Source organism: Morone saxatilis, unplaced genomic scaffold (assembly GCF_004916995.1).
Source record: "Morone saxatilis isolate NCDOM2014 unplaced genomic scaffold, NCSU_SB_2.0 Contig22, whole genome shotgun sequence".
Taxonomy (NCBI): domain Eukaryota; kingdom Metazoa; phylum Chordata; class Actinopteri; family Moronidae; genus Morone; species Morone saxatilis.
Genome location: NW_023339785.1, coordinates 16,301,119 through 16,316,523, shown reverse-complemented (window position 1 = coordinate 16,316,523; position 15,405 = coordinate 16,301,119). Strand labels below are relative to the sequence as shown.

The 15,405-nt window shown below is 41.6% G+C and overlaps 2 protein-coding genes across 3 annotated transcripts in view; both read left to right on the top strand.

The window, feature by feature from the left end:
- Positions 1–3,532: 3,532 nt before the first annotated feature.
- LOC118333759 (lysine-specific demethylase 3B-like) lies at positions 3,533–8,851 on the top strand (the record flags this gene model as incomplete). Of its 2 annotated transcripts, XM_035669537.1 has the most annotated exon segments (7): positions 3,533–3,663; positions 3,805–3,924; positions 4,331–4,354; positions 6,174–6,313; positions 6,605–6,781; positions 6,957–7,091; positions 7,875–8,851. In XM_035669537.1, coding segments are annotated over 7 exon segments (808 nt in total), but the record flags the coding sequence as incomplete, so codon positions are not given.
- A 1,193-nt stretch (positions 8,852–10,044) lies between these two features.
- reep2 (receptor accessory protein 2) overlaps positions 10,045–15,405 on the top strand; it is a 10,721-nt gene continuing 5,360 nt past the window's right edge. The window contains exons 1-5 of the mRNA XM_035668768.1: positions 10,045–10,294; positions 12,889–12,961; positions 14,642–14,718; positions 14,970–15,090; positions 15,212–15,325. Of these exons, the coding sequence (XP_035524661.1) occupies positions 10,263–10,294; positions 12,889–12,961; positions 14,642–14,718; positions 14,970–15,090; positions 15,212–15,325 (417 nt within the window). The 5' untranslated portion in view covers positions 10,045–10,262. The remainder of the gene's footprint in view (positions 10,295–12,888; positions 12,962–14,641; positions 14,719–14,969; positions 15,091–15,211; positions 15,326–15,405) is intronic.

Below are 15,405 nucleotides of genomic sequence, written 5' to 3'. Positions count from 1 at the left end.
CCTTTTTTGTTTAGACTGGTTGTAAAGCCATGTAGCAAAACATTATCACCATGCTTCTGTGTTTCACCCGTTAGCCAACTTCACGTCCAACTCAGGATGGTGTAACGCATTTCTTTTAGCTCCAATTTAATACTTTGACTTCTAAAAGAAGTCTCTTATGTCCACTTTTCTTTTCTTTAGACATCCTGGCTGCGCCTTACGCACAAGTGGACCACCGATTCAAACACGTTCAATGTAATGAAAGCCTCCTGATATTACAATCCCTTTCAAAAGCTGACGGCCCGACCCCAGGCAGAACAAACGGCCAACTTTACAGTGGCCCCAGACTTAATGAGGACCTCCTGGCAACTAGCAGACGCCGGTGTGCAAGCCAAGATGGAGTGACAGGCGGGGACGGCCAAATCCACACCCAAGAACCCGGCAGAGCCCATCGAGGAAGGCCTTGTGGCGGGGGGCTTAAACTAAGGGGGAGAAGCCAGGCTTTCAGCTTGAGCGCTGTTCTTCCGCTTGGTCCTAGTGCTGCGAACGCGCTCTGTTTTACTATCCACGTCAACGTTTAACTAGGCGTAAACAAAAATTTTTTTTTGTTTTTTTTTTTTTTCTGGAGGTAAAAGCTGCAGGGGACCCCCAACAACGCTTTTGAAAAAAGTGCAGGGGACTGTGTGTTCGTGTGTTCCTGGGTTTTTAACCATTCCATACATATACCACTCACCTTCCTCACTCACACAGAACATTGCAGACCCATTACTGGTTTGCCTGAGCCAGACCAGATATTCCAAAATGTCACGTTGGATTCATTTTGTATTTCTACTGTAATTCAAGATTGAGTTAACTATTCACAGACTATGTGGTCCCTGCCGAATCCTTTGTCACACACGTTGTTGAGCCCAGGTTGTGACAAAATGAAGGGCCTCGTCCGGGAATTGCCTTCGTACAAAAACATCATTGTAGTGTTGCAGTTATTAAGTGGTTAAGGCAGTTGTCTTGGGGGGCCACATCCCCTAGACCTCGAGGGTGCGTTTGTGCAGTGGCTTTCCTTGTCCCCTGGTTGGTTTTAAGTGCATAAATACCCAGCTGTAAGTAAATGCCATGAAGAGACCAGCGGGGGTTGAGATTAAGTAAATTTTTGGATAGGCAGTTAGTGGGAATGCTTTATTGTTATGGCATCAACCAGTGATCAAGAAAACTGTAGCTGGCTATGGCTACTTTTGCTAGTTTTGTGTCAGTCTCTCGTCCGAGGCAGCCTTTTAAATAGTTGTACAAAATAGGCACCTTTTTGATAATTTGGTTGAGCATGTATGATGTTGATATTGGAGAAAAACCGTTAAACAGGAAAGGAAAATTAAATATATTAATTAATTAGTAATAAGTAAATGTATATACTGGGTTTTTTGAATAAAACTTAATACAACTAAAAATAATAGCTCCAGTTCATAGCATTTAATGCAAACTCCCCCATTTCCTTCGCCTCCCAATCTTTCTCCTTGCATGTAGCCAGGCCACAGTCCAAATATTCTAATGTAAACACCGTCAATTGAAGAGTGTTATGTAAATTTAAGTCCAAAACAAAAGTTTATTTTACCAAAATTTATAAAGGAAAAACTCAAACAACAGAGTAACGATGGTTAACCTATTTCTAAAGCTGGTTTAAAAGAAAAGTGTGTGTAAAAAAAAGTGTGAATGAATTCACTGCGATTTACCGTAAATCTTCACCTTTTCCTTGGTTCAGGTTTAAGAAAATGCCTTTCAATTCTGTTGTTCCTTACAATGTTTAACTTCCTGTTTCTCCACAAACCCAAAACAAGGGTGTGGTGGCAAGCTGTGGTTGGTCAGACCAGAATTTGAAATTTCACGCAGCTTGCTTAGCTTTGTCCTCAATTAGACAACACGTCATCTGTTAACTCCCACCCTTTTAAACCCTTGAAAAGGCAGCATTCAAGCCTCCACCAATAGCTACAGTGACCCAAACAGACTTTGTTTACCTGCTGAATGAATCACAGCCATTAAACAAACTGAAGCATTATAATATGTGACCTGCTCCATCATTTTGAGTCACTTTGACCCAGAAACAGATTTTGAGTTTTCTTCATGACTGTAAAGAGGAAAGTCTCAGCTTTATGGTGATACCAAAATTATTTTTCTACTCGTCTCCCGGCATATTTTCTGTCCATCAAGGAAGTAGGCAGTCCTCTGATGCCTACACTCCTTCTGCTGGCTTCTCTTGGAGCACACTGTATCTTGGACAGGGTCATCATGGGGAGCTTATTTTCCCAGGAGAACCAGGTTGTTTTTCAATCTACAAAGGACATAGCAATTATGATATGTCCCATGTTCAGAACATAACATTCACCATGTGATTTTAGATGGTTTTACAACCCATACTTTTATTATAGGCTATTTGTTGCTATAATTATTGCCCTCACATTTTCATCTCTCACATACACTGCATAATGCAATGTTTGCTAGCCTACACACACTTCACTCCACAAAAGAACAACACACACACACACACACCTACACACTCACACATACACTCACTCACTCCTCTCGTCTCACACGCTACACACGCACAGACAGACCGACACACCCACACACCCACACACCCACAACCACACAGACTACTAAGTTAAGACATTATAAGGCACCGATAGCAATGTTCTTTTCTCTTATTAGGCCTCCTAGCCTTACAGGAACAGCATCATGTAGCCCAAGCTGAAGTACTTCCATTGTCATTTCTTTGATTTTGTGTCCCTTCTCTCCACCATCCATCCTCCGTGTTGTAGAGCTTTGTAACAACGCGCTGCTGTTCGTGGAGGTTATGCAGCTACACTTGTACTCCTAGCTATCTCGATTTCCTTTATACTGTCTTCATTTACATAATTATAATTACAGACAAATGTAAGCTTACCATTGGGTCAGCCATGAGTGGAATATCTTCCTCCTCGCCTCCGTCACACTCACTTTCTTCGCCATCACGATCGGAGCCGGCCGGTGTCGGTGGCGCGAAATCCGAATCAGATTCGGAGGTCGAGCCGCCGCTGTCACTGTCACTCTCAGCTGCCGGTGCGGTGAAATAGTCCGTAGTAAGGTCGATCCAGTTGTCGTCTGAAGTAGCATGTCTTACAGGAATTGAATTAAAAAGTCGAGCCAATGTCGTCGGTCGCGAAAATTCATTTTGTTTAGGCTGTCAATCTGTCAATCTGTCTCCGTGTCTAAACTTACAGTTATGACGCAGGATGACACAAACACGCTAGCCGGGTTTTGAACTCTGACACCTGTTTTGTTCTTATTTATGCTAGCTATATTTATCCTTTGTATTTTACATTAATTTTGACATTGTATTAAAGCTGAGACTTTATTTAATTGTATTTGGAAACATGTAAAAACTGAAAATAGCCCAAAATTGTATTTTCTTGTAAAAACGTACCTACACAAACGGGCCGCTGCGACATCCGACTCATTCTGATGGAACGCGTCACATTTGAAAATCTTACTTGTGTTATTTTTCAATGTTGTCTCTTTATTTTCCCAGGTTTGACGATCTGATGGATAACCTCCCCTTGCCCGAGTACACAAAAAGAGATGGTCGTCTAAACCTTGCCGCCCGCCTGCCCAACTTTTTTGTGCGTCCCGACCTTGGACCTAAGATGTACAACGCCTATGGTGAGAAGGACTGTCCCATGGAAATGTTTCATTCCCTGTCACACAGCTAGATGTCTCACCTCTTCCTCTCTCTCCCTCCTTTATATATTAGTTTTCATTTATCTCTCTCACTCTCTGTTCGTCTGTCTGTCTTTCCCTCAGGTTTAATATCGTCTGAAGACAGGAAGGTGGGAACCACTAACCTCCATCTGGATGTCTCTGATGCTGTCAACGTAATGGTTTATGTTGGCATCCCTCAAGGCGAGGGAGACCAAGAGCAAGGTCAGTGGACTTAAACACACACTCTCTCTTTGTTCTCACACACACACACACACATTTAATCATTTCTTACATGACACACTTATAGGGTACACCAAACCACCGTATTGTAGCTACTAAATGTTATCAAAAGCACAACTTATTTCCCAAAACACATTCCCATTTTATTTATAGTATTACATGCAAATTCTCAGATTCTCATTTTAAACACTGGATATTAAACACTCGTCCTTCATCTAACTGATCCTTCCTGAGCAGCCTTTGAGAATATTTTCACAGCTGTTTTTCCGAACACCATGCTTTTCACTGTTTTTAGTTGCCCCAGGGTTGATTGGCTTGAATTGGGCCGTGAAAATACCCTTCAGTGGGTCTCACTTGTTTACATTGTGGCAAAATTTCTCATTCACAGAGGCAGATATCTCTGGACGCAAAGGTCTGTAGACTTTCAGTTGTATCACTTCAGTAGCATGCCCTTCTTCTTGACTAACTCCCCTTCTTCACCCCTCCCCCAAGACCCCCACCTCCTCCTCCCCACTCCATCCTTCTGTTATTATCTGTGAAGTACGGGCCAGAGCACTGGGACCCATCTGTTAGTTTCTAATGTGGCATGTTTTGTACATTTCTTTGTAAACGCAAACTGTATTAACACCTTAAATTAATAACGGATGGCATTGAAATTTCTGTTGTTGCCCTTTTGGAGAGTCTGACTTTCTTCTACATAGATTTCAGGGTTGGGTTAACGTGTGAGCTGTTTGGGGTTCAGTCAGTAACGTGTATTTCACGAACTGACACAGACTTCACATAAGATTGGACATAATTACTACAGTGGGGGAGTATCTTCAGTTCCTGTTAGCTTTGGGTGAGCTGTGCTCTGGTCCTTACACTGTGGGAGAAAAGTTTCAATGAAGGGCATCTAGAATTGGCTTCCCTATTCCCTCGCAGGCTTCCTGTCATTTATCACAGTGACACAGACACACACCCAACAGTATGACCACAGGAATGCTGTCTTCATGCACTGGCCCCTCTTCTTCTTCTTCTTATTGGGACCATGGGATTTTACATGCACTTAAAAATAAACACATTGACTGATTCATCCTGCCAATTGAACATAAGACTGTGAAGGAATCATTTGTGAGTGGCCAGATAATAATGCCTGTGCCAGCACACACACACACATTGTTAATATAAGTTACATTACTGGGTTACGGTTAAACACGTACACATGGTGAGGTAGCAAAGAGATGCACTTGAATTTAACAACTTTAAACTGGTGAAAGACAAAAATCAGTCAGGAATGTGTTTGTTTTCACTTATCTTTCTGAATAACTCTTTGTAGGCAGTAGTGTTAGCTGCTCTGTACGATCAACCTTAGGCTGTCGATGTGAATATTGTGTCAGTCAATGTGATTGTGTAGTCTGTAACTCGTCCTTATCTTTGCCCCAGTGGTTCTCAACTGGTCCAGCCACAAGATCATCATTTGCCTTAAGTCACAACCCAATCATCTGTAAACATTTGAACCATTTTCATTGATTTCTTATATATATATAAAATAAAAATATAAATATATATATTTGGCGCTATACAACTAACATTGAATTGAAATTGATAGTTCAGTGATCTGCAAATCTTTCATGCGCTTGAAACATTTGTCCTGTTGTGGTATTTTCATGTTTTACCAAAGGCAATATTAATAGTTTCTCTTTAGACACATTTTCTTTTATTAATCACAGTTCTTTGGGGAAAAACATGAACACATCGGACTGCTGCTCGGGATGGTTGTGTCGTGACAGCCACATGATGCAGCTACAAACAGTATTTTAAGAGAAGCTCTGGAAAATCAGTGCACTTCAGAATAAAACTATCATGGCCCACAATCTTGCAGTCCTCTTATAATGGACTTGCGACTTGCCACTGGTGGGTCATGAGCCACCAATTGAGAACTACAGCTCTGTGCCATTGTTGTCAAACAGTATGAATGTACAATAATTCAGTTATTTAGGAATTATGCCATTAACGACGAGAAATGCAGATATATCTTGACTGTCCCAGGACGGGGGCCTGATACGTTTAGTCAGTCATCAAACTGGAATGAGGAAAAGACGGTAGTGTTTATGTAATGTTGAAACATCAACAGTCACAGCTATAAACCTAATTTAGTTGAAGAGAAAACTCTACTGTAAACTCTGAAGACTGCTGGTGACCCTTTGGTGTCCTGTATGTGTGTGCTTTGTTGTTTATGTTTGGTCCTCCAGAGGTCATGACCACGATTGAGGAGGGCGACGTGGATGAAATGACGAAGAGGCGAGTGTACGAGGCAAAGGAGAAACCTGGAGCTCTCTGGCACATCTACGCTGCCAAGGACGCTGAGAAGATCAGAGAACTGCTCCGCAAGGTCAGCAGGCAGTAGATTTCTGTCTAAAAAGAGCATCTGATCTCTCACGCTCAGACCTAGGGTGCTTTACAAAGACAGTGATGAATTGAATGAAAACTGCTCTACCTATGGCCTGATGTCAACAGATATAATACACAAACAAATCTCTGATTCCCCTTCAGAAAATACTTTTAAGACAACTTGCATTCTATGAATTTATGTTAATCTGAACCCAGTTTTTCCCTCCTCTACATCTCGTTTATTACACTTAATGGTTAAGATTATGACACGGTTTATGCACGTCTTTGTCAGGTGGGAGAGGAGCAGGGACAAGAGAACCCTCCAGACCACGACCCCATTCACGACCAGAGCTGGTACCTGGACCAGGTGCTCCGCCGCAGGCTGTATGAAGAATACGGCGTCCAGGGTTGGGCCATTGTACAATTCTTAGGAGATGCCGTATTTATCCCTGCTGGAGCTCCACACCAGGTCGGACATATTGTGTTATTTTAAGAAACCTTAAACAGCTAAAAATGAATTCAACTGACAAAATTTGGGTCGGGTACAGCCCTGTTATAGATATAATTTATGAATGTCCTGTGATTCAAGATCTTGAATGTGCTTTATTAACATATTTGTTCATTCTCTGCTCTTCTCCTCTCAGGTGCATAACTTGTACAGCTGTATTAAAGTGGCAGAGGACTTTGTGTCTCCTGAACATGTGAGGCACTGTTTCAGACTGACCCAGGAGTTCAGACACCTGTCCACTACTCACACAAACCATGAAGACAAGCTACAGGTTGGTGGGATTTTCTCTCATGTAGTTTCAACATCGAATTTGAATGCATTCAGCCGGAGAACGAGTGTTCACACCTTTGTAATCTGCTGGTTTGATGGACAAGAAGTGACAAACTCAGACTAGGTTAAGAGTTGCTTAGAGAAATTAAATTAATAAGTGTGAACAGAAGTCAAGTTCAACTGATATAAGTTATGTGATACACAAAATGAAATCAAAACAACTTTATAACTGGATGTGAAGTGTGTTTTTATATTTTAAAATCAATTTTCTTTAATGATTTGACTTCTTGTGTTAAGATTTATCATGTTATGTATTTAGGTGAATTTTAAAATCTTCCAGCCAGCATTTGAAAGTTTCATTTGGAAAAGTACTAAGCAGAGGCTGTTTTTTTTTTTTCCCTCCCGTGATGCAGCAAGCAAATGTGTGCACGCTGGTAGAAGACATCAATCAGTTTGTGACTATAGAATAAAATTAATATCTTAACGTTCTTCTAAAGGGATTAAATCTGTTGACAATAAACGACGATGCCTGCTTTGGAAACTCTTCAAGCATCATCAGAGGAATGTTAAAATAGCCACAAGTGACAATTAGTTTGTCTTTTGGCATAAACAATAACAAGGAAACGGTATAACGCAGCTCTATTCTCAGGCAGCTGCTTGTTACTGTATGAGTTGACATTAATATATAAACAGCACTCAGCCTTAGAGACAACGTTATGTACATGTTCTGGGGCAGGAGATTGTTTCCATGTTTAACAGACTTTTCCTGTCTTGTTCTCCTCAGGTGAAGAACATCATCTATCACGCAGTGAAGGACGCTGTTGGGACACTGAAGGCGCACGAGCCCAAACTAGCCCGCCCTTAGTTCTTCTCACTCAGTGCTGTCTCAAAACAACCAGCCTCTGACGACCACTCCACTACGTATACACACAGTATGCATTATATACCTACATACACAAGTACAATCTGCCGAGTGCAGAGTACAAAGATAGAGTGTAGGTTTTGGGGGGAGGGGCAGTGATGGTCTGGGTTTGGGGGAAAGAGAACATTTCATTTTGGGAGGGATTAAACTGGGATGGGGCTAGTCAGCGCTTCGATGAAGGAAGTCCTTTATCGCTGTTACACAGTACGCTCAAACTTGTCTAGTTGTTTTACAATTTTTTTTTTTTTTTTTTGGATTAACTCTGTATTTAAGGTCAGTGTGTTTGTTCTGTTGTTTTCATTGTATATGTAAGATGTGAGAGTAAGGGAGGTAAAAGCTGAGCAGAGGTTCAGCTACCATCTTAAGTGACTGACAAAAATGTGAGTACTGGGCTAACTTTCCTATTTTGATGACGTTGATATTATTTTTCTTCAATAGGAGCGAGGTTAACCTGTTTTTTTTGTAGATTTTTTTGTTGTTGGAGTTTTTAAACAGCTGATTGCTTCTGCCCTTTGTGGTTGAAATGAATTTGTGAAGCAGCCAGTGAGGGGAAGCAGACCAAAGTTTTGTATTTTTTGTTTTATTTCACTTTTAGAGTAAGAAGTCTTTTCTTTTTATACACCACGATGTAACGATTAGGAGGACTTCAGAGAAGGCAGTTTTGTTTTTTTGGTCACCTATCTTTGTCCCATGGGCTGAATGAACTGCAGACTTCCAACAACATTGTTCAAGAATCACAATTGCAGCTGAACAGAACTACTGGCCATTAACATTGTATCAATATATATATTGATCTTAGCAGTCTGTTTGATTTTTCACAATAAAGTTTACAAAAACTACTGTTTTAATATGTCATTTTTATCCACAACCTGGGTGCCTATAGGACATTGTCGTATTAAAATGTTTGAATTGGGGCTATTTATTTTTTATTAAGTCCAAAAAAGGTATTCATAAACAGCAAATATTAACATTTTGAAGCAAATATGTAGGATTATCTCTCGATTGACAACTTAAGGAATCACTTCACTTTCTGTTGATTGACTAATTGTTTCAGCACTTGTTTAAATGCCTCTCATAGATTTAATGTCCTGTGTGGTGTTGAATATGGTTAGTGTTTCTTCATCTTTTACTTTCCAATCTGACCAAGTGTTTATCATTCTCAGTTTTTCAGTGCTGAATATTGTCTTTTTTTCAGCTGTAATTAGAATAATAAAGCTCTTAAAATCACCATAAAACACACCGCCATTTACCAGATTGTGTTTTATGGATGACAGCTGTTATAGTCTGTCCTGTGTGGCCTAGCTTTTACTGCTCGTGTCTGAATTAGTAAGTGGATCACAAAAATGGGGCAGAGAAGATTGAATGTACTGTGCCTAACCAAGGAGGAGGAGGAGGCAGGCATGAGTGCCGTTACTTTAAACCAACAAAGACATCTTTTTAAATCACAAGGTTTACTGTCTTTAATAAGAGTCACTCTAGAATAATCTCATCTGCTGTTAACAATGGGCTCTCTGGCATCTTTCTCATTATTGCCACTAATTAACTAATTGAGCTGATTGGATCATATGAATGTGTCAGTGCACAGGAAGGACGGACTTATTATAATTTTGTATTTTTCTATTCCATTTTCTATTTTTGTTTTCAGTTTAGTTAGTTTCCAGAACAGATGTCATTGTTTCAGATTAGTTTTTCTTGTTTAAAAATATTTAGCTTTAGTTTTTATCAGTGCTGTGTTTGTTGTAATTATAACATGGGGGGTATATGTCAGGGTCATGTAGATATTCCTTCTGAATAAACTTATGCACAAATGCCTCCTCATGCTTGTGTTGACAAATTTGACCAAAGACAAAGACTTTTTCTGTATGTTCTGTATTTTTAAATGTTAGTTTAGCAAGTTTTTACCTTCATTTTACTTAACTAAAAACCAGTTTTAGCTTTACAGTGTAGTTTACAACAATAACCTTGGGGAAAAAGGTAAAAATGACACCTTTTACAGCGGGACCCTGGCCCTTTAAGAGCCCGTCTGTCCAGCAGTGGTAGGAGCATTGGAGAGGAGCTTGGAGCCAGAGACTGCAGCACATCCTCGGCTGCTGCTGGCCCACCTGACTGCACGACACAGCGGACAGACATCACAGCAAACCCCGGTCCTGCAGGGTGGGGGAATGGGGGGCACATAGCCCGCTTGCTTCCTATTTAAAAAAAAAAAAAGATTTTCTCAAAAGCGTTGGAGGAGACTCACGGTCCAGCAAGATGGTATCCTGGATTATTTCGAGGATAGTAGTGTGAGTATGGGCTGGGCTGCATCTGTTGTTGTGGTTAAAACGTTAGCGGCTCCTCCATTCATCAGCTGTCTGATGAACGCCGCGACAACCGAGCTAGTAGTTAGCCTCGGTGTGCTCTGTCATCCATTTCCCTGTCCGTGTATGTGTTATATACATTTTATGAATGTAGATAAATACCTAAACTCTTAATTTAGTTAATAATAAGCGCTGAACTAACCCTGTAGCAACCGTTGCTGTTTGAAGCAGTGATGCGGGACTATCTGCATCCAGCCCTCGCTAGCCGCTGGTAGCTACCGTCTGCTGGCTGGCCTGTTAAGTGTGAAACCACCTGACAGATAATGTGTTGGCAGAGAAAAGGAGCTGCTAGTCGGCCACGTTATTCAAGTAAAACCTGCTTAATATAAACCAAACCTGGCTGCAGACAAGGAGCCAGACTCCAAACTTGTCGCCATGGCCTTTTATATATTTTATTCTTTCTTCATCACAGCCTGAATCCTGCTGCTCTGCACACCAGCACCATATGGTAACATGAGTTGGTAAAATGTGATGGCCCAGTAAAGCCAGTCAGGGGTGTGTGTGTGTGTGTGTGTGTGCGTGTGCATCGATCCAGGATTAGATCTGTGTTCAGGAACTGGCCAGATCAATGTGGATGACTGGTATATTTTTAAGTGTTGCATCATGTTAAAGATACCAGCTGTTTCAGCAGGTCAGGCCTGGGCTTCCACCTGTACACATCCCGACTGTGTGGATGACTCAACCAAAGCCAGCAGCAGCAATCATCACCCTGATCCTGTATGCAGACGCTTTGCAATGCTGCATTAGTATTGTCTAATGTCAAAGGGACTGAGGGAGCAGGGTATTGTGTCGTCTGACTACTGGGTGCGAATGTCAGTGATCAGGAAAGATCAGATGGTATTAAAGTTTATGGAAATGTATCCAGATCTGCATATCATTTATCTTATAAAGCTAAAGATCCATGTCTGTAATCTTCTGGATACAGACAGTATCCACATCCAAACATTTCACCACCTACCTCCTGGATGCTACTGTATTTTTGTGCCTTTATTCCAGTGAGTGCTGTCAGTTTCTGGTGGATTTAACCAGGCTGTGCTTAAGCTTGGTGGTGTAACCCAGTGGTGTCTTTGAAAAGGTCCCCGGTGTAGAGATGTTCTCGATGTTTCATCCCCAGTAAATATTCCGCTGACTGGATTATGTAAAAAACACATTGGCAAACGGTTACTTTTAGCAGCTTCCAGCTGGCTCTTCCACTTCACTGAACCTCAGGTAGTCATGCGTGGATGGGAGTCAAACAATGTGAGTGGATATGCATCATAATGGCTGCTGCACATCCAACACAAGATCAATCATCTCTCACCTTTACTCTGTGCGTCAAACATGCAGCTGGCTCTTTGTTGTTGTTGTTTTTTAAAAGTTAATCAGACAGAAAAATGGTTTGTCCAAACCTGAAGAACTAAAAACAGGTGAAATAAGCAGCTTAACCAAACAGTATGCTCAATATCTCTGATCTTGGAATCTCAGCCAGAAGACGGGATGCCCTCAAACTCTGAGAAATGAACCCGAGATGGGGACGGAAAGTGGCGTAGGGCGTCTGCTGAGGGAGTCTGCTGGCTTGAGGCCTTTCTAAGAGTCGCCTCAGCTTACTGTACAAAGCTGAGAGCTGCTGCACACATGACTGAGCAGCTCCGACACAATACTGTACACGGACAGAAGACCTACTTAAATGCTGAGAAAGGCTACCAATAGCTAGGAGCGCAAGCCTCATACTGTAGGTAGACATTCAACCCTTTTAGTTAATATATGCGACGCAATCGGTGGTTTACACTGTGGGCACGTAAAAACAAACTAGTGGCTTTCTGAACTGTATTCTCCCTGCTGTCCCCTCACTCAGCATTTAGCATCCTGTCACATCAGCACAAATCACCACAGTGGCACAGGATGTCACCAAATGCACATCAAAAACCCGGCCCTGTGTGCATTGTGTCCCAGTCTGCACTCGGACCAACACATGGTGACCCACCCCTGGCAGATCTTTGTGTGTTTTTCCACTTGATCTCTCTGCGATTTTCCTGACTTTATGACCTGCTTCATATGTTGTTTTTTTTGTACTGATTATCAGGCCAGTGTGTTTTGACAAGCCGCTGCCCATCAGCTGTCTACTGTAGAAAAAACACAGAGAGACTGACTTTGCTGGGTGATACTATATATATATTTCCTGACTAGTTTTGTTTTATTGTTTACATTCTGCACACATGACTGCATTCAAATGTTTTTTTATGTTCTGTGTCCTCCTGACAGAAGAACAAGCCACTAGAAATTAAATAAAATGCTCTCATATACGGTGAAACTTCCATAATCCTAAAAAAATACTGTGATACAAATGACTGCCCAGCACTAGTATAAACAGAACTTTAATACATGTGTTAACATAAACTCAGAGCAAACTTGGCTAACCTGCTTTTTAAGCAGGAACACATTTGTTAGGTGTCTGAGTCAACACCCAGAGGGTATGTTCTCAAGCTGAATCCCCTTTCCTCTGACCCACACTTCTCTGCTCCTCTACCTGTTTTTTGCAGCCTTGCCTTTGGGACGCTCTATCCAGCATACTCCTCATACAAGGCTGTCAAAACGAAGAACGTGAAGGAATATGTGAGTATCCCCTCACAGCAGAACCATTTTTGACCCCTGCCTGCTCTGTTTGACTTTTGGGATGTTTTTGCCCCGGGCTGCTGCTAGCTATTTTTACACTAATGTTTTAAATGCACAGTGTGAGAAGGAATCTTAAAACAAAGCCCACAGACACTTGACTTTCTTAAAATCGGAGGACACATATTAATCTGTCTACCACACTGATTATTCTGTTTCTTTGAGCACTATTACTCAAAGGTTCCTTACCCAAAAATATCCAGCATGTTGGATGATGATCGGGGTCTCCCACAACAACCTTTACGAAACGATAATGGTTCTAAAAGATCAAATAATAACTCCATATCTCTGTCTCAATCCTAATTCTTACAAATCATTCATACAAATAATTTTTATCCAAATCTGCAAAGAATATATGAATGTACCTGCAGCTCGTAACGATTACATAACAGCCTGCCACATTGCAGATTGTGCATCGTCTAGTTCAGTTGTCCACAATTTCTTCACCACAAAATGATTTCTAGGTGAAAAAAATAAACTTTAGTTTTAAGAGGAAACGAGCCAATAAGATTGGGGACCACTGATCTGACACCCATAGCATGTTGAGAGCATGAAACTACCCAATCCCTTGATACCAAAATGATTCATAGTTTGACTGTTCACTCCCTTATTATGTCATGAAGTCCTATAGTGCCTGCAAATCCCCACATTTCCTCTCAGTTCACTGTTTTATTTTAAAATGCGGTCAATGCTCAAGTATGAAAACATTAACACTGAGCTGGGAGAAAAGTTTGGGATTTGGCGTCATTAAAAGATAAATGCTAGAGAATATCTAGCACAACAAATAAAGTGTTAATGAGTTTAAGATGGAATAACTAGTGTTGCCACCGGAAAACCGGGATAAAAATCAGTAGATTCCCATTCTGTCTTTGGCTGAGAGTCGGGGTCCTCCCTGCTTACCTCATCACTGCAAGGGATGAGAGAAAGAGAGAGGGGGTCCGGGAGACAGAGGAGGAGGAGGAGGAGGAGGAGGAGGAGGAAATACAGCATTCTGGCCCTCCGCCTAGACTTGCACTGGTGAACAGTCTCCTCCTGGCAGGTTACCATGGCAACCCCTCCCTCTCAACCGCTACTCAAGCAGACGGCCACAGAAGGAGCGAAATGAGGGGAAGAGGAAGAGGCGGGGAGAGAGAGAGAGAGAGAGAGAGTGGAGGACGCCATTTTTAGAACTGATGTTTTCATTCCCCTCTCCTCTTGTTTGACTCATTTCTAATGAGTCGAATGATTCAGCGTTATGTGCGTTTACACGGCTGCACGCCTGGGCCTTTGAACATGCCATTACCGCGCACTGCTTTCCCCTAACTTAGTCATATTTGATGTACTAATATGTTTCATTATTGATAATGTATTTCCACTAAATCTACGTTTTGTATTGCCTCTAAGTGCCTAATTTATAGCAGTTTAGACAATGCCCTACATTTCCTTTGTCCATGGGAGATTAACCAGGCATACTGATGTGATCCGACAGAACTGAAACATATGTTGCACTTCTGCATTGGCATGTCTGTTCAGCTCCACGTGTCTCAGCACGTGCACACTGGATGCTGTGGGTTTTCATGTGCTATTTTTGTGATGTTCTCTACTCACCTCTGTGTGCGTGTGTGTGTGTGTGTGTGTGTCCAGGTGAAGTGGATGATGTACTGGATAGTATTTGCGTTGTTCACGACAGCAGAGACGGCCACAGACCTGCTCCTATCATGGTGAGTCAGGAGCTGCTCGTGATCCTGACCCTCCACTAGTTTGTAATAAATAAACCACTTATATAATATCAATAGATGCATTCATGTGTGTATCCAGTGCTAAGTGTTCTTGATATTTTTAGTACGATGATCTTTTAGCGTTTTAGTTTCTTTAATTGTGTCTTTCTCTTTATAACTTGGAGGTCTATACCTTCCTCAAGCTGTTTTTCTTTTCCTCTCTGCTGACTGCATAACTCTGTTTCATTACTCAGGTTTCCATTTTACTTTGAGCTAAAGATTGCCTTTGTGATCTGGCTCCTGTCCCCATACACCAAGGGCTCCAGTGTCCTCTACCGGAAGTTTGTCCACCCAACCCTGTCCAACAAAGAGAAGGTATGAACATGAGTTGTCTTTAAGTCCATCTCACAAATGTAAACTGGTTTGTACGTCCAGATTTCTTTCTCATATTCTGATCTTTCTCTGCTCTAATTTTCCATTGTTGTCTGTGTTATAGGAGATAGATGAATACATCGCACAGGCCAAAGACAGGAGTTATGAGACCATGATGAGGTTTGGAAAGAGGGGTCTCAACCTGGCTGCTAATGCTGCTGTCACTGCAGCCGCCAAGGTGAGCCATGTGCTCTGTTTCTCTTACGGAGTGATCAGTCATCTGAGAGCCCATTATCATTCTGGTATAAGGGAAAAAAT